Here is a 23,331-nt window from a genome sequence, read left to right as displayed (position 1 = left end):
ATGATGGGACTGCAAAAACAATTGATGTAAAACAGAAGTTTACTTGGAAACCCAATTTAGTCTGGAAATGTAGGGACTCAAATTCAGCTTAGTTTATTTGTGACGACGGCCCAAAACTCCCCAGTCTCACTCCCCCAACTTTGCCTGCTTAGACTGGACTGCATTATCAGATTCAGACCACCATAAATAGACTTTAGTGAGTCCAGCTTAATTTGCCAAGTAGGAGGCTTAATATGTACACCCAAAACCCACGAAAATCTGTTAACCATTACTGAGCCAGAGGATCCAAACATGCAATCCTCAGTGGGCTTAACTAATGCATGCAAGGAGGGTGAGCTCCTCCTTACTAGTTTTTTTTTTTTTTTGAGTAACTTGGATTTCTTTATATAATTTACGAACCCATCCTGTTTTGTTTTTTTTACCTCAATCCAGGTTTGACCCGGTTATTCCAATTTAAGGTTGTCTTGTTGCCAGAAAAAACATGAATGTATTTTTGTGTTTTCCCTAAAAGATTAAAAATATCATGCATCTCAAACTGGATTGCAAAAAAGATAAATTTTCTTCGGAGAATTATCCATTTAACGTTTGATCAGTCCAGGTATTTTAGAACATTGTATATTATTTTGAACTATAGATGATTAAGTTCAGTCCAGATTCTTAAATAATTTTTTTACAGACCTCATATACAGGTCCTTCTCAAAATATTAGCATATTGTGATAAAGTTCATTATTTTCCATAATGTAATGATGAAAATTTAACATTCACATATTTTAGATTCATTGCACACTAACTGAAATATTTCAGGTCTTTTATTGTTTAATACGGATGATTGTGGCATACAGCTCATGAAAACCCAAAATTCCTATCTCACAAAATTAGCATATTTCATCCGACCAATAAAAGAAAAGTGTTTTTAATACAAAAAACGTCAACCTTCAAATAATCATGTACAGTTATGCACTCAATACTTGGTCGGGAATCCTTTGGCAGAAATTACTGCTTCAATGCGGCGTGGCATGGAGGCAATCAACCTGTGGCACTGCTGAGGTCTTATGGAGGCCCAGGATGCTTCGATAGCGGCCTTTAGCTCATCCAGAGTGTTGGGTCTTGAGTCTCTCAACGTTCTCTTCACAATATCCCACAGATTCTCTATGGGGTTCAGGTCAGGAGAGTTGGCAGGCCAATTGAGCACAGTGATACCATGGTCAGTAAACCATTTACCAGTGGTTTTGTCACTGTGAGCAGGTGCCAGGTCGTGCTGAAAAATGAAATCTTCATCTCCATAAAGCTTTTCAGCAGATGGAAGCATGAAGTACTCCAAAATCTCCTGATAGCTAGCTGCATTGACCCTGCCCTTGATAAAACACAGTGGACCAACACCAGCAGCTGACAAGGCACCCCAGACCATCACTGACTGTGGGTACTTGACACTGGACTTCTGGCATTTTGGCATTTCCTTCTCCCCAGTCTTCCTCCAGACTCTGGCACCTTGATTTCTGAATGACATGCAGAATTTGCTTTCATCCGAAAAAAGTACTTTGAACCACTGAGCAACAGTCCAGTGCTGCTTCTCTGTAGCCCAGGTCAGGCGCTTCTGCCGCTGTTTCTGGTTCAAAAGTGGCTTGACCTGGGGAATGCGGCACCTGTAGCCCATTTCCTGCACACGCCTGTGCACTGTGGCTCTGGATGTTTCTACTCCAGACTCAGTCTACTGCTTCCGTAGGTCCCCCAAGGTCTGGAATCGGCCCTTCTCCACAATCTTCCTCAGGGTCCGGTCACCTCTTCTCGTTGTGCAGCGTTTTCTGCCACACTTTTTCCTTCCCACAGACTTCCCACTGAGGTGCCTTGATACAGCACTCTGGGAACAGCCTATTCGTTCAGAAATTTCTTTCTGTGTCTTAGCCTCTTGCTTGAGGGTGTCAATAGTGGCCTTCTGGACAGCAGTCAGGTCGGCAGTCTTACCCATGATTGGGGTTTTGAGTGATGAACCAGGCTGGGAGTTTTAAAGGCCCCAGAAATGTATGCCAAAATCATCCGTATTAAGACAATAAAAGACCTGAAATATTTCAGTTAGTGTGCAATGAATCTAAAATATATGAATGTTAAATTTTCATCATGACATTATGGAAAATAATGAACTTTATCACAATATGCTAATATTTTGAGAAGGACCTGTAGATACCATCGTAAGCATTAGCCAGCATTACACTTTGGACAACACAGGGGGGTGGGCACACCTTTTTTCTAAACATACCAATGAGCAATAGCAAACTTATTTGGGACACAACTGAGAGATACTTTTTTTAGGCTTGCACCACCCCATGACACAGCGGCATCCTGGGCGAAGACCCATTTCTCCCATATTAAAAACCGTTACTATATGACTGTTTGGTTTGGCTTGTCCTGATACATTTAAAGGAGAAATTGCCATGTCTGTGAAAAGGATTTCATTATTGGTCTGTCACTACTCAACCACTCTGTGCCTCCTCCTCTCAGAACCAACCTGCCTCAACCCTGGGAAGCGCCCTGATGCGATGTGATAAACTGGACCAGGCAGAGATTAAAAGCCTCCTCATGTGTTTCTTGCACGTGCTTAAAAGCATGTCTGAAGGTAAAAACACAGCAAATCTCTGATTGAAACAAGCAGCCCTTTCTGTGTTTTAAATGCATGAGAAAACAAGCTGTCTCTACAGTTTCAGTCTTTATTCCCTCCAGATGCTCTATTCGCATACTGGAACAAGGCTTCATCTGCTGAACTGATGGATTTCTTTACTTTAATAGAGTGAGATGCTTGTTATTGCTGTTACAACATTTTGGTGTTGTAAGTGCTAATACAAATGTGTAATGATTGATTTTCTCTCCCTTTCTTCAGAGTGTGCCTCTATCAGTTCAGATACATGGGGAAAAGATACATTGCAAGGTAATGTTACAACGTTTTTTGGCTTTTTGATACCTCGTCATGGAAGAGCAAAAATCTTTAGTTTTTTTCTGCCACACTTACAGATAAGAATTTATGTGTAAGAATGCACAATCATTGGCATAAGTTTCTTAATAATTTGGAGCTTGTTTTTGGAACAAGAACTGGTTCCAAAAGGTTAAATTCATTGTGGAATCTATGATCACACAAAAATATACATACAGGCTTAAATATATACCCTCCTTGGATAAACGCCACTTAGAAAGTTGCAGGGAAACATCAAACATAATTCTGGCTGGATATTTGACCACTTGGTACAGCTAATTGAAATTGGTTGGTTTCCTGTCATAGAGCCATATTGTAAGCATAGTTCAAGAATTTTTGACAGTGTTTGTCAGGGCCAGTCCAGATGCCTTCATCCATGCCAAAGCCAGTGTATTGTGCCAAAACCAGTTGTAACGTGTGTTTGGGACCATTTCCGGGTGCAGTGCTCCGTAGTTTGAGACTTTCAAACATACTTCTTTACATCGGGACCAAACGTCTCAATCTTTGTCTCCTCAGACCATAAAACACTTCTCCAGCAGGCATTTAACTTGTCCTTGTGGGCAACTGCAAATTTCAGTCAAGCTTGAAGGTGCAGATATTGAAGGGTCTTGGTGTTTAAGCAGCTTTCATTTTATAGCGGGCTTGACCCTTGCTGCTAATAAACTTTGGTGGTTGTTCCCTAATATCCTAATTTCCTTTCAGGCAACGGTTTTTTGAATGGATAAACCTGGCTAACATTAGGCCTCTGAAATGTCCTTGATCTAAAATTTGCGTTGTATGCTTAGAAGTCAAGTCGATGACAGGAAATATAGTAGTTTAATTGAGCTCTGGCAATTCTGCCATTGGTGAAATATCCACACCAAAACACACCAGGAGCTTGTTGATGGCTACAAACATGGTATTATGTGGTATTTATCACTTAAGCCATAAAAGTGATGATAATAAATATTTAAAAAGATTGCATATTAAAATACAAACGTACCCATCATCATTAAAGTTACACGAGGAAACTAGCTCATTGAAGTATTGTAATTTTATTGCTTAACAACACACAAAAACTGCACCTTAGTCATATTGATTAACAGATTTATATTGATGTTATCATGAAACCAAGAATGAGGGAAAATAGTGCAAGTAAGAATTGCAATAATACAATTAGTTTGGTGGTTTGCAAACATGATCAATTATATTTTGTCTTTGTCATGATAAAATTTAAAATATTCTTATCATGATAACATTTTCACACTAAAAAGAAACAGTACAATAGTTGCTCGTCCATAGTGCATGTTTTATTATTCCAACCTGAAAATAAAGAGCTTAAACAAATCATTCAAAATTCCCATGAGAATCATGCTCATGATGAGTGGATGTAAACTTCTGTTTCTGTATCTCTGATTGTCCAGGTTAGAATTAAACTGTGACTGTTATGTTTGTTTAGTATAAGTACTTGCAGTATTCAGATGCATCTGAACACCCATCCTTTCTCTCTTTTCATATTTGGCTGTCTCGGCCTCCATTGTCTGAGGCCTTCATTCTCTCTAACCTGCCATCACTGTTTCTATCTCTATTCACTCAAATGCTGACAAGTTTAACTTACTGATATAAAAGCTGGCTCCTGCCCTCTCCTGCTTGGGTAAGCTAAAGGTGGAAATTACTTTCCTAGACTGAGTGCATGATATTTTCTCTAAGAGACATTGCAGTGCTGTGACAGTTTTGGTTTTCCATCTCACCACCTCATATTTTTTTCATGCATGGCTTGAGCTTTAACTTGCTGTGTTAATGCTGTAGCTGTGTTAAGTTTCACCCTAGGCTGCATGTTAAACATGCACTCATAGTCACAATTTTGACTTTAAAATATAAGATCTGCAAAACGCCTGGCACATTTGAGTGCTGCTTACACCTACATCTTGGCCTGCTCCACTAACTCTGGCCCCACTGGTCCTTCCAGTGCTCTCTCTAATATATCCTGTTTCCCCATCAGGAACCAGGATGGGGCAGGATCCGTAGCACATGAGCGGAAGTCTCAGACTCTGCCTGTGTCCCGTAACAGGGCGGGAATGATGCATGCCCGCTTACAGCAGCTCAGCAGCCTGGATAACTCATACACTTTTAACTACAGTAAGTGCCATCAACCATGCTTTACCAGAGGACCCTCCCCCTCCTCACCTCATGTAGTCTGACCCCCCTCATGCTTCTCATTATCTTCCTCATCGTCCTCTGATTATACTCCATCAGGTGTCGAGTAGAAAAATGTTTTAGGAAAACATTTGTAAACTCAATTAGAGCTGGATCAAGGCAGCTTTTTGTTAATTGGAGGGGAGTCAGGTGGACTTTGTTATGAAAAGGCATCATTTAATACAGTTTCTCTGTGTTTTCAGTGTAAGAAAGATTTCAAGTTTACTTGGAATATCTGTAGAACATGGTAAGAATGTAACAGGTTGCCAGGATGTTCGTTGCCCACTTTGTTCATTTTAAAACAGAATAAAGCATGCATATTTTAACTTCAAGATTAGCTCTCTAAATCTTCTCATCCTCTGCACAGCTAATCTGCTCTTGACTTTATTTCATTTTGGGATAGAAATCCATGTAAAATGTGAATAGTTTCATTCCAAACTGGATGCTGTTTGAATAAACTACCCAGTTTTCCTCAAAATAAACGGTAAAATTAAAAAAGAGCTTCTGATCACTTGCCTTTTTGCCCATTAATGGACCCATTTTGTATCATTTTACCCCTACCTGATTTCATTTTGTACCTCTAAACAAACCATTTTGCAATCTTGTGCCCAAATCATGGCAAATAAATCTGTTTTTCATTGTAGTTCAGTAGTTTAATACCATGGAGATAAAGTGTCATATAAATGCTGAAATCTCACTTATAATTTAATCAGTTGTGTGTTATTATCGGAAATAAAATATGATTATAAGCCCTAATCAAACCAAAACAACTAAGTGACCTGCTGCTGGTAGTTATTGTTTTGTTACACTCACAGCATAATTACCTGTCATATTTGCCAAAATATGATCTAGGCAAATATGCTTCAAGGCTAACAATTTATTTGTCATATAACCAGTTAGAGCATCAGTAAAACACAGAAAATTAATTTAAACTGTCCGTTGTCAGTGTGAAAACATCCTGTGACAGATGCCATTATTTTGTACACAGTAAAGTATGAATCGACCAAAACTGCAAAAGCTCGAAATGGCGAAGAGCTGACCTGACCCAAAACGAAAGCCCTTATGGTAGTTTGTAAGCATAAATAAATGAATAAAAATAGTTTTCACTGACAATGCTGGAAATATATCCTCTTAACTATTTAAATGTGAAAGTCTGTAACCATAATTATTATAAATCAAAAAATATTTTGCATACTCTAAGTTGGGGGTGCCAGGGTTGCTTTTAAGGGCTAACGAGTCCTTGTTTAACCAAAGCAAGAGGTTCGCCTGCATTCTTGACACAACGTTGAGCTTGTCCCTTGGGCCAGGCCTGGCCCTTGTCCCCAATCCTGCTAGTGGCACTAATAAACAAGATCTCAATAAGCGGTCAAGCCTTTTTTCAGATAATATGGCTCGGTAGCCATCTTCAAGCCATGACCTTCAGAGTGCGCAGGAACATTTCATAGCTGAGTGTGAAGCAGTGGGGTTAAGAGTCAGTACCTGATGCCATGGCTTTCAAATGCCAAAAAGCAAAACTGCTCTCTCCAAGTTGATGAAGAAAGAGCTGAGTCAAAAAGCGAAGCTCTTGAATTTCTGGCTCACCTATGGCTATGAGATAAGGATCAAGGCTGAAAGAACAAGATCCTGGATAGAGGCGGCTAAAATGATTTTCCTTCATAAAGTTGTTGGGCTCAGCTTTTATGGAAACGCACATCGCATTAAAAAAAAATAGGCCCCAATATTTTGTATTAAATAATCCACATGGACGGCATCTGGCTGCCGGCTGACGCTCCAAGGTGTGGCCCCCAGCGTTGACTTTTCACCCACAGATTCTAAATTGATAATATGTCGCAGACAGTCTATAACAGCAGTTCTCAATTGGTCAGGCTTAATAGCAAGGCGGGACCCAATTCAGTTTATTAGATCCAAGTGTTCGTCCCAAGGCTGACATGACAATTAGCAACAACCATTTTTTATCCCCATTAAGTTTATCTCTGGCTACCTATCAGTAGCTAAGTTCTGAAAAATATTGTTCCATGAAGAAACTTTAGCAGCACTAAATTCAACGTCGGGCACTAGCGCGAACATCATAAACCTGAATATTGTAGTAATTAATGGAGCAGTTGAGCATGTTTTTTGCTCCAGATAATAGCCAGAATGTCTGGAGTTATAGTAGACACTGCAACCCCGATATCATGTTCCCTATCCAGTCTGTTTCAGGGTTTTGTTTGTGGCTGAACTGGGCCTGAGAAGACAGCCTCACATATATAGGTGGTGCTGAATTGTAGGAGGATTTCAGTTGAGTCTCTATGTTGTTAAGCAACATGATGATTTCAGTGTTGATCCCATAGATGTCCATTCATCATCCCTTTATTTCTCATTAAAATAGTATCTCATATAGTCTGCGTCGCACCTGCATTTAGCTATGCTAAACTAGCATATGGTGAGAACAAAATCACCATTAACTATAATTATAGGACATTACTGCCGCTTGCTGTAAGGAGGGTGAATAGATGAGTTTCCATTGATTCATTGTTAACCTTCCTTTGGGTCAGGCTCCACCAGTTAAGAATGAACTACAGAATATAAATATTGATATTTAGTATGTAAATTTGCAAAAGTAGGCATGTTTGGGCCTACAACCAGCGACCCGATGGCAGCAAAGTGCTTCCAGTGATTCTTAGTATTTGTAGAATATGCATCAACAGGTACTAATGGAATACACACTGTATGTCACCTTGACTATAATCGTGAATTCCCCTTAAACCAACATATAGTCTGCAAGGGGTCTGATCCGTAGCACCACATGTACAATGTCAAAAGTATTTTTATTTTTATATCTTCTAGTAGACCCACATAGCTTTTTTAATGGCTTAGCCATTTCAATTGATTGCTCACCATTACAATTATTCGAATAAACCCCCTGTGTGAATCACTAGTAAATACAACATCCCCACAGAAGTTGGTGCCCCTCACCAAATTGTCGCCAGTCATCTAAACCAAAACCATTTCTTAGTAGCATAATCATTTTTGGCTTCAGCTTGGAATGAAACTTTTTATGTTCAACTTTATTAAATAAATCTTCCATCAATTTTAGCAACAGCTTTGCCTTAACACTGAGATATGACAGCATGTGATGTAAATAGCATTTCTTGACAGATGTTACATAAAGGGCATGAAAGAACTAAAGTCTTTTGTGATGTCCTTTCAGCCTACAGTCACTCTGATGCGGATGTGTTGAATCAGTCGCTCCTGGAGGCCAACATTGCCACTGAAGTGTGCCTAACAGTCCTGGACACTCTCAGTATCTTCATCATGGGTTTCAAGGTATCATCTAACACCTGCTGGGCGCTGAGGAGATGGATTATCTGCTCATCAGAATTACCGATCATTCCTTGTTTCCACACAGGCACAGCTATGCTCTGACCACGGTCACTGTCCACTGATGAAGAAGGTGTTCGATGTCCATCTCTGCTTCCTGCGCATCAATCAGTCAGAAACAGCCCTGAAGCAGGTCTTCACATCACTGCGCACTTTTATCTACAAGGTCTGAAGAACATTTGGTGCCGTACTTAATGATATTCTGTTCGTTTTGACCAAAAATAATAGCAGAAGGTAAACTGGTGTTTTACCCCTCCCTCTGTAGTTTCAGTGCACTTTTTTTGAAGGGCGTGCGGATATGTGCGCAGCCTTTTGCTATGAGATCCTGAAATGCTGCAACTCCAAGCTGAGCTCCATTCGCAGCGACGCAGCCCACCTACTGTATTTTCTCATGAAGAGCAACTTTGACTACACAAGTCGCAAGTCCTTTGTCAGGACACACCTGCAGGTGAGACAGCTTTTCTGACAAGCTGAATATACTGGTCCTTCTCAAAATATTAGCATATTGTGATAAAGTTAATTATTTTCCATAATGCCATGGTGAAAATTTAACATTCCTATATTTTAGATTCATTGCACACTAACTGAAATATTTCAGGTCTTTTATTGTCTTAATACGGATGATTTTGGCATACAGCTCATGAAAACCCAAAATTCCTATCTCACAAAATTAGCATATTTCATCCGACCAATAAAAGAAAAGTGTTTTTAATACAAAAAACGTCAACCTTCAAATAATCATGTACAGTTATGCACTCAATACTTGGTCGGGAATCCTTTGGCAGAAATGACTGCTTCAATGCGGCGTGGCATGGAGGCAATCAGCCTGTGGCACTGCTGAGGTCTTATGGAGGCCCAGGATGCTTCGATAGCGGCCTTTAGCTCATCCAGAGTGTTGGGTCTTGAGTCTCTCAACGTTCTCTTCACAATATCCCACAGATTCTCTATGGGGTTCAGGTCAGGAGAGTTGGCAGGCCAATTGAGCACAGTGATACCATGGTCAGTAAACCATTTACCAGTGGTTTTGTCACTGTGAGCAGGTGCCAGGTCGTGCTGAAAAATGAAATCTTCATCTCCATAAAGCTTTTCAGTAGATGGAAGCATGAAGTGCTCCAAAATCTCCTGATAGCTAGCTGCATTGACCTTGCCCTTGATAAAACACAGTGGACCAACACCAGCAGCTGACAAGGCACCCCAGACCATCACTGACTGTGGCTACTTGACACTGGACTTCTGGCATTTTGGCATTTCCTTCTCCCCAGTCTTCCTCCAGACTCTGGCACCTTGATTTCTGAATGACATGCAGAATTTGCTTTCATCCAAAAAAAGTACTTTGGACCACTGAGCAACAGTCCAGTGCTGCTTCTCTGTAGCCCAGGTCTGGGGAATGCGGCACCTGTAGCCCATTTCCTGCACACGCCTGTGCACGGTGGCTCTGGATGTTTCTACTCCAGACTCAGTCCACTGCTTCCGCAGGTCCCCCAAGGTCTGGAATCGGCCCTTCTCCACAATCTTCCTCAGGGTCCGGTCACCTCTTCTCGTTGTGCAGCGTTTTCTGTCACACTTTTTCCTTCCCACAGACTTCCCACTGAGGTGCCTTGATACAGCACTCTGGGAACAGCCTATTCGTACAGAAATGTCTTTCTGTGTCTTACCCTCTTGCTTGAGGGTGTCAATAGTGGCCTTCTGGACAGCAGTCAGGTCGGCAGTCTTACCCATGATTGGGGTTTTGAGTGATGAACCAGGCTGGGAGTTTTAAAGGCCTCAGGAATCTTTTGCAGGTGTTTAGAGTTAACTCATTGATTCAGATGATTAGGTTCATAGCTCGTTTAGAGACCCTTTTAATGATATGCTAATTTTGTGAGATAGGAATTTTGGGTTTTCATGAGCTGTATGCCAAAATCATCCGTATTAAGACAATAAAAGACCTGAAATATTTCAGTTAGTGTGCAATGAATCTAAAATATAGGAATGTTAAATTTTCATCATGACATTATGGAAAATAATGAACTTTATCACAATATGCTAATATTTTGAGAAGGACCTGTACAGGGGTTGGACAATGAAACTGAAACACCTGGTTTTAGACCACAATAATTTCTTAGTATGGTGTAGGGCCTCCTTTTGCGGCCAATACAGCCTCAATTCGTCTTGGGAATGACATATACAAGTCGTGCACAGTGGTCAGAAGGATTTTAAGCCATTCTTCTTGCAGGATAGTGGCCAGGTCACTACGTGATACTGGTGGAGCTAATTTAACCTTCACACTCTGCTCTTACTGGTGCAATGTGCAATCAATGAAGACTGGCTACCAGGCTGGTCCAATTTAGCCATGAAACCTCCCACACTAAAATGACAGGTGTTTCAGTTTTATTGTCCAACCCCTGTGTGTATATATATATATATATGTATATATATATATATATATATATATATATATGTTTTTTTTTTACAATATATAATCTTAGGCCTGTTTGATTTTGCTCTGAAGCTCTGTACATAATATTGTCCTGTCAGCTGTATGAGACTTTAATATTTGCAAAAAGGTTCTAACATAAAGCCTGTTTATATCTACATTTTAATTTGGTTGCTGCAATAGAAAGAATCTTTCTTCCAGCTATTTCAGTTAAATAACTATACTGGTGAAGCTAAAAGAGCTTATTACTGCTAATTTTCCTGGTTTTCTGTGATGTTTTCACATAACTCTACATTCTGTAAATCTCAATGGCTGACCTGCTTTTACAACCATGTTTTTCTGGTTTAGGTGGTGATTGCTGTCAGTCAGTTGATAGCCGATGTGATCGGTATTGGGAGCACCCGCTTCCAGCAGTCTTTGTCAATAATCAACAATTGTGCCAACAGTGATAGAACTATCAAGGTGAGGAGCTTTATTACAAAAATTAATAACATTAAGTCTTAAATTGCCTTGAAAAAGTTTGACCTGTGGAGATGGTGTGGTCAAAGTTGAGAGGGTTTTAATGGCATTTAGCATAAAACACAGCAGCGCATAATTATAAAATGGAAAGAAAACGATCAAGATTTTTAACAAACAAAAATCAGAAAAGTGTGATGTGTATTTATATTTAGCAACCCCACACCATGATCTTGCAACTACCATGTGTCATGAGACCAAGAACATTAATTTTAATGTGACTGGTAATGTTGCTGTAAACCTCTCCACAAATATATCTCTGAGCTGTCATGATGCACTTTGTTCATTAATGTTCTACAGCAAACCTCTGAGGCCTTCGCAGCAGTAATACATACAGGTGTATTCAGTTTGCTGCATAGCTTACTTCTAAAGGCATTTGATTTTTTTTTAGGAGCATCAGAGTAAAAGGGGAGGAATGAATACAAGTGCAAATCATTCCTTTCTGATTTTATGTTGTAAAAACGTTTGAAAGCCATGTATTATTTTCCTTCTTAGCAATTATGCAAAAATTGCTATAAAACGCTCTGAAGTTTGTGGTTGAAACGTAACAAAATATGGCAAGTTCAAGAATTATTCTCAGTACTTTTTAAGGGATTGTAAATAAATGATTAAAAACATAAATATTATGCTAATGTTGATTTGGCTGAACTCCATCCTGATCAACAGCACACAGCTTTCCCGTCAGATGTGAAGGACCTGACCAAACGCATCAGGACGGTTTTGATGGCCACAGCTCAGATGAAGGAGCATGAGAGAGATCCAGAGATGCTGGTGGACCTGCAGTACAGCCTCGCCAAGTCGTATGCCAGCACACCTGAGCTGCGAAAGACCTGGCTAGACAGCATGGCGCGGATCCATGTGAAGAACGGAGACCTATCAGAGGTCTGTAATTAGACACCTGTCTGTTTGGTGGCTCATTGGTTGCTTTGTGTTGATCTCTAAGACTGGGACATATGGTGATTGATTATTGGTTTTCCACTTTATGATTCTGATTGTAATTACTGTTTTGGTTCCCAGGCGGCCATGTGTTATGTTCATGTTGCAGCCCTCGTGGCAGAATACCTCAGGAGAAAAGGTGCTTCACTCATTTCTGATGGAAATCTTTTATATCCAAACAATTTTTTGTATTTGTCATCAGAAGGTTTTTACTTAAACTATCACCCCCTCTCCTGTTTTATGCAGGAATGTTTAAGCAGGGCTGTTCAGCTTTCCGGGTTGTAACTCCAAACATTGATGAAGAAGGAGCAATGATGGAGGACGTCGGGATGCAGGATGTGCATTTTAATGAGGTAAAACAATTTTTTTTCTTATGGTATGTATTTTGTGCCTTATTGTTCCTATCCAGTGAGGATTGTTAAATTGAGAGGAACCATCTCAATTATCTACAAGAGCTAACAATGCTTAGATTTGGCCTACACCTCATTGCAAATGCTAATTAATAATTCAGTCGCAGATTTGTTGGGATTAACAGGAATGAACATGTACATGAATTGAATCCTGCTGAGCTAATCAGCTGCACAAGTTGCCAGGAGTGCATTACACTTTACGGTCAAAATTCTGTTACATTATACAACTTTTCTTTTTAATGGAAAAACAGAGCAAACATTTCACTCATGAAACTTCTAATGTGCAATAAACAAGAAGTAAATACATGAATACACATATTCAGAAACATAAGAAAACAAACATAAATCAATACAATCATTTCAATCTTTACAAAATTAATCGCACATTTTTTTGCAACATTATCTTAGATGTTATTTTTTCTAATTAATTGTGTTCTATTTTTTAACATCTCTTTTATTTTACAACTACCAATTACTTTTGTCTTTGACCATTTTAGATGAACAACTTTTCTTTTTTTTAATTTTATTTCTCCTTTATTTATACAAGTAATTCTTGTTAAGACATGACGTTTCATTTTCAATAATGCTATATTATTGTATTCTATTTATATTTCTTTCAATTCTACATACTTTGGAAGTCAGGGCTACAACAAACAGGGTTAATAGACCAATAATTTGTCACATCATTTCCATAAAATAAAAGCTTGAAAGGTTGCACAGGCCAGTCTGTATAACATCATGTTGGCATGACAAATTACATTTTGGTTTAATGTTTTGTGTTGCTGGTAGTATAATACTTTTTGCTTTAACATTATAATATAGTCACAATGTTTGTGTGACATTTAGAGCTCAAATCAAATCAAATGTTAAAATGTTCATGTGCCTGTCTGTCCACTTTTAATATCTTGAATTAGAAGCACTGTTCCATTTCAGGTTCTTATGATCAGACTGTAGTAGTGTGTCCTCAAACTCTGTAACTAGGCTCTCTCTCATGTATTATTTTCCCTATTTGCCATCCACTCAGGATGTTTTAATGGAGCTTTTGGAGGAGTGTGCAGATGGCTTGTGGAAAGCCGAGCGCTATGAGCTCATTTCAGACATCTATAAACTCATAATTCCAATTTATGAGAAGCGCAGGGACTTTGAGGTACACTTTCTGTTCTCTTCGTTAGGGGCGCATGGTGCTAACCAGATTAATTTGGTCTTAATTTAACTTCCAGCATGTTCTGAAGCTCTGCTGTTTCACTTTGTACAGAAACTGGCCCATTTGTATGACACTCTGCATCGCGCATACAGCAAAGTGACGGAGGTAATGCATACAGGCAAGAGGCTGCTGGGGACATACTTCAGAGTGGCTTTCTTTGGCCAGGTAAATTCAGTTTTCAAACTGCAGTAACATGTTCTGTCCACTAGGGTAACATTTGGTGTACATATTGCTTGGAAGTGTGACTTTAAATCATTAAAACCTGACTAAAAAGCACAAGCTGTTGAATATTTTAGGAGCAAGCAGCAACATTTTATGACCCTACTTCTCTGCTTTTTTATCCTCTTTGAAGGCAGCGGTAAGTCATACAGGAGACCTTCTTGATTTGTCAGAGAGTCTTAGTCTGTGGTGTTTGTGCTGCTTTAATCCGTTTGCACTTGTCAAACACTGCTTGCTGCTTTAAATTAAGCTATGTATTATTCTGTGTCAGCTCACGTTTTAATGTGTTGTTTCCTAACATAAAATAAGCTGGCTAATTAAATCATTTTCAGTTTTGTTTGTTCATATTGTGCCAGTTCGTAACAACTCCTATCCAGAAATTATATTCAAATCAATGCAATTCAACATAGTCGGCTTTCTTCTGCAGTAACATTAGTAACACCAAGCTGCCCAGCTTGCTAATTGTAGTTTTAACTTGATAACAGTGGCGGGTGGTGGTCCTTTAGTTTCCACGCCCAGAGTGGTTGTATTTTGTTTTTGTGACCAGAAATGTTTCCAAAATTGAAAACTTTCATTAGTGAGGGAAAAGTATTGCAGCCAGCTGACTAGAAGTGAACAGAAAGACATGGGTGAGAGCCAGTGCATCGTTACTCCATGCACCATACAGCTGCATTAAACTATGGTCCCTCCAGCGTTTTCACCAGCATCACATTAAAAAGTCTTTAAACCGTAGGAACTGTGCAACAGGAAATTTGAGCAGTTTTGAAACCATCATTGTTTAAAATCTTGGTATACCTTTAACCAGTAATGTGCCCAGGACTAATTTAACCTTTTCCCTTTTTTTTTCAAACCTTCAGAACAGAGAGAAGTGAATGCTGGTGTATTTTATGTGCAGAGTTGCCCCCATGTAAACGTTTCTTCATATTACACTATTCCAATGACATATAATACTTGTGTTGCAGACCTTGGATAGAAAGTGAGTTATGGTTTGACTCCTTTCTTTTTTCTGTCATGCTCCAAACACTGCATGTGTTTTAGCATTACAGCCACTATTAACCAAATCAGATGTGGGCATCGGGGGCAGTGAGAATCAGTGCAACTGGCCAAATATTTCATTGGTCTGTATTTCATTGATTAAAATTCACTTTTCACTGTAAAATTGAGCATTCCGTTGCAATAATGATCACATTTTCCAGACATATGTTGCAGTAACCTCACAGATTTAGCTATAATGTGTAGCCTTGCTAAACAACTGCATTGCTTAATAATGTGATAATGAAGTTATATTTGAAGAAACTAAAATACATGGTTGAGTTGGCACAGAATAACTAACAGTCAGCCAACACTGCCTATCTCTGTTTGAAGGACGTGTTGCATGGCACTCATTCACTTCAACCTTCATTTCAGTGTTTCTGCTTGTGTTGCAATTTTAGTGAGGTTTCAGTACTGACCTTGTTTGTCGTCTTTAGTGATGTTTTCTGAGTGTGTTTGACGCCTGCTGTGTTCTTTAATAAATAATAAGAATATTAGTCCTTCTGGCCATTTATTCTAGTAGCACAGCTTCATCTAATGTGCACGTGGGTATTGTAGTTATTGAATAACAATGATTTTATTCTTTTGTGTTGTTCACACTCCTGTAGCAGTACCAGTTTACTGACTCAGAGGCTGAGGTAAATTAGTATGACAGCTGCAGTGTGTTTTAGGCTGCTTCGGTGTTGTGCTGCCTCACTAATGCAGTCTGCAGTGTGGTTTCCTGTGCAGTGCTTATGTTTAAGCCCTTTAACTCCTGCTGTGAACCACAGTTTTGTACAAATCAGAGTAGGAAACCCCTTTAAAAAGCTAATCGCAGGGTTTGGCTCCTGCTGTGTAAACGCATGGCTTCGCCCTTCATTCCACAGGACTTTTTACCTTTTACAGTTGATGAATAACACATTAACGTGCTTTAAATTGTAGTGTGATATAGTGACATCCATGTATCTCCTTTAGATATTAAACCAAAAAACTAAAACTAGAGATTCACCTCTGGTTCTTGGAGCTTAGATGGTCCATTGTGTATTTAAGATTGTTCAGATCAAAGCTGAGTCTTTCCATCAGTGTCATAATGCCTCCTACTCACTATTTATACCTAGATTGATGTGCTTCCCTTCTTAGTAGATTAACCCAGCATTTGTACTTATTTAAGCTGACTTTTTAGAGTATTTCAACTTTTTTAGGGCTTCTTTGAAGATGAAGATGGTAAGGAGTACATCTACAAAGAACCCAAGTTCACGCCCCTGTCTGAGATCTCCCAGAGGCTCCTGAAGTTGTACTCTGACAAGTTTGGACAGGAGAATGTGAGGATGATTCAGGATTCTGGGCGGGTGAGATTCTGTGCATTTTTTCTCTTTTTTCATTTTGATCCAATTAGTGACCAGGAAAACGAAAGAGAAGGCATTAGACCTGGATATCGTTGGTCGATTTCAACCGTTGGCCGTTTGATTGGTGCTGCAGTGTAGCAGCAGTTGAAGTCTTGAAATGATTTGTTTTCTCTTTAGATCAACCCCAAAGACCTGGACTCCAAGTACGCGTATATCCAAGTGACCCACGTGACTCCATACCTGGATGAGAAAGAGCTGGCTGACAGGAAGACGGAGTTTGAAAGAAGCCACAACATCCGGCGATTTGTATTCGAGATGCCTTTCACAATATCTGGCAAAAAGCAGGGCGGAGTTGAGGAACAATGCAAACGCAGGACTATACTGACCAGTAAACTACCCTCTTTACATTTATGTATTAGTGGTAATTTAGTTAATGTTTTTTTTGGTTTGTCTTTTCTTAAAGAGAAATCTTCAATTTCTTAAATAGGGTTTACTTCGGGTTAATGAATCCAAAAACGCGCCACACTTTTCAGTTTCCTTCCACTTCACAGTTATGTGCTGCTTTGCACTGGTCTATCCTAACAAAGATTTATTTTATTACAGAAAAAGATCATCTAAAAAAACCTTTGTTGTTTATTGCTTGTTTGATAATTAGTTCGCAAAGAATGTCGTCAGATAAACCTACGTCGTTAATCTTTTGTCTATTGAGTGACATTTTTTCAGTTGATCCTAAACGTTTGACACATTTCACATTCCTGCTTACCTGAGTCTGTTTATCAACACACGGAGCACATTTCCCATCGGTCGATCACTCATTGCATCAGTCAGCAGAATGTTCCTGTTTATGAATGGAAGCTCTTGATAATCTTTTGAACATATCAGCTCCTTAACATGTAAACATCTTAAACCCATGTCAGCTATATTGCTTTATGGTGCAAAAGGTCCTAAAGTTTAGTCTTATCTGCAATGTACTGGGACTTCCATTCGATGCACAGTCTACATGTAGAGGGATGCTGAGCTGTAAAACTGAGAAAACCAATCAGTCCACTTTGTTGCAAGCTTTTCACATTTTTGTTATCTTCTTCCTGCAGCAACACACTGTTTTCCTTATGTGAAGAAGCGTATCGCAGTGATGTACCAACACCATACTGATCTGAGCCCCATCGAGGTGGCCATCGACGAGATGAGCAAAAAAGTGGCAGAGATCAACCAGCTGTGCTCCTCCAGCGAGGTGGACATGATCCGCCTGCAGCTCAAGCTGCAGGGCAGCATTAGTGTCCAGGTGCCCACTTTGGGTCTTGTCAAAATACAAAAACATGCACCTAGAAAAATTAAAGTATAACATAATGAGAAAAATTACACCCTCTGCCACAGGTAAATGCAGGACCACTTGCATACGCCAGAGCTTTTCTGGACGACTCGAGTGCCAAGAAGTATCCAGATAACAAGGTCAAGCTGCTAAAAGAGGTCTTTAGGTGAGGTGTGAGGGTCCTACTGTTAGCTTCACGTAATCTCTCTTCAGCATATGCTTACAATGTTTTTATAAGCAGGCATTTTGTGGAGGCCTGTGGCCACGGCTTGGGCATTAACGAGCGGCTGATCAAAGAGGACCAGCAGGAGTACCACGATGAGATGAAAGCAAACTACAGAGACCTGACCAGAGAGCTCTCCATCATCATGCACGAGCAGGTAAGCTCAGAGCTGCTCCTCCTATTGCTGCTGTTGTTTCAAGTGAATTTAACGTAAAAATGTTACACCTTTTAATCTGTCTCTGAAGCAATCTGTGGAAAGCAAATTATTCATAGGGCCATTTATATTGTTTTATGGAGCGATAAAGCACTCCCTGATAACATTCTCTGTTTTTTCTTTGTGCTGACATGAGCAGAATTGATGGTAATCCAAGAAGCATCAGTATGCAAATTATTGAACTGTTAATTGTTGGTCTAGCTAGACAAACACCATTCGAGTTTAAAGGGTTAAATTAGTAATAAGTCTTGCCTTTAACACAGTTATACAAAACTCAGGTCCTTGACCCTGAGCCTCACAGTTATCAGATCATAAACTGCAATATCTTTACATGTCTGCAGTAAATAGGGAATCAGCTACACATAAGTCTTTCTTACACGTAAAGCAGATTTCTGCTGTGCAAAATAATAACTTGGTATCATTTAAGCTGTCAAGAAAATGTTTTTTATTATAAATCAAGTGTTTGTCCCACAAACCTATGTTAGCTACTAATCTGTTTCCACTGTACTCTGTGAAGCAAGAGCCAAGAAATTTCACAGGTTTTCTCATCAGTTTTCCAAAATGTTACGTTTGCTTCAACTGCTTCAAAAGCCCACATTTAAAACCGACTTGGTCCTCCACTGCTCGGGGTGCTAGCTAGACCAACAGTGGATATTTGTTTTTTTTTATTTTGGCTTGCTGGCGCCTTTTCATGCATGCGTGTGCAGAATGTATGGTTGCATGTACAGCATGTGTTTTTGTGCAGATACTACTGACTTGCACCTTAGTTTATTAAACTATCCTTCAGTCATCACACATCTCACAATTGCAGTATGAGATTTACAGTGAAAGTGGGGCTTTAGCGCTTAACAAAAAATGTTGAATAAACATTTGAGATGTTAACAGTATGTGTCCCTAACAGACTTTTTTTTGGCTCAAATACAAATCTGGGTCATTTAAGAATAACCAATGCAGGTAGGAGCAACCCATGTTTTGATTGAACTAAATCTGTTTGCTCCTTGTATGCTGATAAATCTCTATTAATTCTCGTAAAAATTATTTTAAACTAGCAACCAAAAAACAAATATTAGAAATAATTGACAGATTTTAGTCCCACCCTCCTTCATCTATGAATTAGTTTAATCCAATTCACCCCGTGCACCACAGTCTGATTTGGAAATAAATGTTGCTTCATTTCAGCTTGAGTTCAGTTTAAAGCCATGGGGAGCAAAGGTAAAATGAACTGAAACCTAATCAGCTTTTCATGTGTTTTAAGAGTGCTGCACCTCTCTCGCTCAACAGAAATTTGATGAAATACAATAGAAAACTTTTCACGGCATGGTAGGTGTAGGCTGCAGGCAGCTCAGACCTGAGACCAGCAACAGGTGAATAAAAGCTGTTTCTCCTCGTTGGTATCTGAAACAGAATCCCAGAGATTATTTTCGAACAAAACTAGCAGTAAACTCCTAAAATGGGCCTATTACCCATAAAATATCCAACATATAAAAACAATTGTAAGATTCTCCTGCGGTTCAAACCCCGGATCTCCGGCACCAAACAGAAAGTGTTATAGACATCCGAGCCACCATGTTACCTACTGCTCGCCAGAGGTATAGCAATATTTTAGCCCAACGTGAGCAGTCGGATTGTGTCCCAATTAACTTAAGGTTCTAGATGCATCCGGATCCAGGTTATTTGCTAAATAAACAACGTAAAGAGAAGGTCACATGACACAGATAGGAAGGTGTAGCAGCCAATACAGTCTTCCCCTTTTACTATTAACATCATTTTAAATGATGAAAAGGGCTTATATTTCCAAAGAGAGCCCAAGTTTGTTAGATCAACAAAATAATGTGCATGGCCTGTGATAGTTACTAGTCATGGTCACAATATGAACCATTTGGTGGTAATGTAAATGGCTCTGTAAATAACACCGCTGATGCAGCTTTGGTTACGTCTGAGGTTTAACCATTTGAAATCTGTTGGCTTTTATTTTGAGCTTTCCTTTTTTGATCTAATTGTCCCTTTTCCAACAGATCACTCCTGTGGAAGACGGCATGAAGAGTGTCCTCCCAGACTCGCTTCACATTTTCAACGCCATCAGTGGCACGCCAACCTCTGTCACCATCCAGGGCATCCCCCACTCAGCCTCAGTGATATGAACAGATTCTGGACGTAGACCTGAATGGGCACCATTGAGGCCAGATTGGGTCGGTCATCTTACAGAGAAGATGCTGGGACCGCAGATAACTCTCACTCTGGTACACTCAGACAAACACAGTTTGTGACTCTCTGTGCTCAGGGTGGACGTACAAGAGGCAACGGCCTAACAAGAAAACTAACTGTGCAACAGAGACTTTAAACCTGCGTTATAGATTAAGAAAAACATACTTTTTGATGAGATGTATTGTGTCTCACCTGTTTCTCTTAAAGACTGAGCACTGTTTTCCATGGAGACATATCTGTTGGGATTTTTAAAACATGCATGTCACTACATCATCCTTTCCTGACAGCCCATTGTTGTCCTTTTTTTATTATGTTTAGTGTTTTTATGTACAGTATTCCACTTTTATAAGCCACTGTACTGATGTCTTGATAAATATATGCTGCAAACATCGATGCTCATCTCTCTGGACATGAAGTTACATTTTCAGAAAAGGCTTCTTTTTTTGCAAAACTCTTCTGAAATATGTTGGCATAAAATCTGTTTTGAATAGGAGTTTTTTTTATATTTAAAGCCATTGCAAACAAAAAGTATATTCCAAGTTGTTTATTGATGTACATAAAAAGGACTGTGTGCAATATTTGCAAAGCATCTTGCTGTGTGGCAATCAAACACTGTAAAGATTATGTTCACCTTTTTGCCAAAGCGATGAGGTATGGGAGAAGACACTATGCCTACTGTGGAAGAAATATGAAGCTTATATTGTTTTATGATTTACTTTTTTATTGTTTAATAAAAAATGTCTTAAATTTGAGCAGCATTTTTTAAAGTATTTAACACCAGTCACTGTTCTGCTGTAAACAGAGATATTCCCTAATGCTTATCTTAATTAAAAGCACTCATTTCTTTGCACATGCGCTTACATGTCTTTATTTATTAAAATATTGTTTTGCAGCACCCTCTACAAAATTTCCGCTTTTCATGATGCGATGCAATGCTCTAACTAGCTTCCAAGGGCCTTTGGAACAAAAACAAGCCCACAGTATCACAGATCCTCCACCATACTTAACAGGGGGCCTATGGCACTTTCCCCACATATCCCTTCTTTGTTTTACACCAAAACCATCTGGAGTTTTTTCTGCTCAATCTTCTTCTGAAGCTTGATCTTGGTCTCATCTGACTAAAGCACCTGGTTAAATTTGAAGCTCCAGTATGCTTTTCTAAACAACACACCTTTTCTTTTGTAATGGCTGGACAGAAAATACTTTTTCCTGGCATGCCTCCCAGACAAGTTGACATGTAGATAGTGTTTTGTCCATGCAAAATCTGGATATCCATGGGTATCTTTCTTTGAAGCTATTTCAGCACAACCAGCTATGTTGAAGATTGCACTTTTAGTCCTTATGTTCCATCCAAATGTAGCCTGACCCTGAAATTGAGATCAGATGTTGTTTTCTATGTTTTGAATAAGGCAGTTTTCCCCTCTCACTTTTCAGCCACAATTAGACTTAAATGGAGGTCTTAATGCTGACAGCTTTTCTACAATCTAATCATTCTAGATTATGGTTTTCCACCTTTCATTTTCTGACCACATTTGGACTTTAATGGATGCCCTTTTTTTTAAATACCCTGGGCCTTCGTACGGAATGATTCAAGTGAACACACTGGCTTTTTAGCTTTTATAATGCTACACCAGTGTACGCAGACAGAGTCCATCCTGATGTAAAATTACATTCCTGTTTGAACGGTGAAATATTATGTTGGTAAACTCAGTTGGCACACTATATTCTGGATAAAATCATATATTGAAAACCATGGTTTAAACACAGTGCCTTGCAAAAGTATTGTTAGCCCTTTAATTTGGTCATGTTCTGTCACTTTAAAATCACAAATTTCATTTTATTTTACTAGGATTTTATGTGATAGACCTACACAAGTAGTGCATCATTGTGATGTGGAAGTATCTAGGATTTCAATTTTGTTTGCACATAAACATCTGCTAAGTGTGGTGTGTATTTCTGTGCAACATCCCTTAGTCTGACACTTCTAAATAAAATCCAGTGAAACCAACTGCCTATAGAACTCACTTAGTTGTGAGTAATTTAATCTCAGTATAAATCCAGCTGGTCTGTGGAGGACTTACTGGTTCATTAGAGAACAAACAGCATCATAAAGACCAAAACAAAGCAGGTAGGTTGGCAGGGTAAGGTTGTAAAACAAACGTTTAACACATCTCTGTTACATCCATCAGCTGAAAATGGAAACCTGCCAATATGTGGCTGCCCATCATAACTATCAGGCTGGGAGAACAGTTCAATGGTGGTGGCAGCATCATGCTGTGGGGATGCATTTCTTCAGCTGAGCCAAGCAAGCTGCTCAAAGTTGATGGGAAGATGGATGGACCTAAATACAGGAAAATCCTGGAAGAAAGCCTGTAGGCTGGAAACGTTTGAGCGTGGGGAGGAGGTTGAGCAGCAACAGAATGGTTAATAATAAAGTAGTTTAATATGTTAGAATGCTCCATTCAAAGTCCAGACCTAAAGCAAATTTAAAAACTTTGAAGTTATTTCGCAAAGAAGAATAAGCAAACATCTCATTCTCTAGACATGCAAAGCTAATACATACATATCCCAAAAGACTTGCAATTGTAATTGCAGAAAAGGTTTGTTCTACAAAGTGTTCTCCTGGGACTGAATACACATCCATGCCATACTTTTCACATTATTTGTAAAACTTGAAAAGCCATGTAATATTTGACTTCACCATAATAAATTACTCTCTGTTGGTCTGTCACATCATATTCCAGTAAAATACATTAAAGTTTGTGGTTGAAGCTTGAGAAAATGTCAAAATATAAAAGGGTGTCATTTTTTTCCGACAGAGTAG

General features: G+C 39.2%; 1 protein-coding gene across 20 annotated transcripts in view; it reads left to right on the top strand.

Moving 5' to 3' along the window:
• Positions 1–21,357, top strand: part of LOC124871059 (dedicator of cytokinesis protein 9-like) — a 125,740-nt gene extending 104,383 nt beyond the window's left edge. For 5 of the 20 annotated variants that reach the window (XM_047370006.1, XM_047370002.1, XM_047370004.1 and 2 more), the window contains 21 exons: positions 2,498–2,612; positions 2,717–2,783; positions 2,874–2,921; positions 4,945–5,081; positions 8,329–8,444; positions 8,527–8,664; positions 8,764–8,946; positions 11,263–11,376; positions 12,097–12,312; positions 12,448–12,505; positions 12,613–12,719; positions 13,801–13,923; positions 14,032–14,145; positions 14,333–14,338; positions 15,840–15,869; positions 16,413–16,559; positions 16,734–16,944; positions 17,648–17,838; positions 17,931–18,031; positions 18,107–18,245; positions 20,318–21,357. In XM_047370006.1, coding sequence (XP_047225962.1) covers positions 2,498–2,612; positions 2,717–2,783; positions 2,874–2,921; positions 4,945–5,081; positions 8,329–8,444; positions 8,527–8,664; positions 8,764–8,946; positions 11,263–11,376; positions 12,097–12,312; positions 12,448–12,505; positions 12,613–12,719; positions 13,801–13,923; positions 14,032–14,145; positions 14,333–14,338; positions 15,840–15,869; positions 16,413–16,559; positions 16,734–16,944; positions 17,648–17,838; positions 17,931–18,031; positions 18,107–18,245; positions 20,318–20,443 — 2,487 coding nt within the window. In that variant the 3' untranslated portion in view covers positions 20,444–21,357. Of the gene's footprint in view, positions 1–2,497; positions 2,613–2,716; positions 2,784–2,873; positions 2,922–4,944; positions 5,082–5,341; positions 5,386–8,328; positions 8,445–8,526; positions 8,665–8,763; positions 8,947–11,262; positions 11,377–12,096; positions 12,313–12,447; positions 12,506–12,612; positions 12,720–13,800; positions 13,924–14,031; positions 14,146–14,332; positions 14,339–15,839; positions 15,870–16,412; positions 16,560–16,733; positions 16,945–17,647; positions 17,839–17,930; positions 18,032–18,106; positions 18,246–18,441; positions 18,450–20,317 lie in introns of all 20 variants that reach the window. The other 15 variants (XM_047370021.1, XM_047370010.1, XM_047370022.1 and 12 more) reach the window with 7 other exon arrangements.
• Positions 21,358–23,331: the final 1,974 nt, after the last annotated feature.

The sequence above is a fragment of the Girardinichthys multiradiatus genome, chromosome 7, assembly GCF_021462225.1.
Source record: "Girardinichthys multiradiatus isolate DD_20200921_A chromosome 7, DD_fGirMul_XY1, whole genome shotgun sequence".
NCBI lineage: Eukaryota > Metazoa > Chordata > Actinopteri > Cyprinodontiformes > Goodeidae > Girardinichthys > Girardinichthys multiradiatus.
This window is presented reverse-complemented; position numbering and strand designations above follow the sequence as displayed.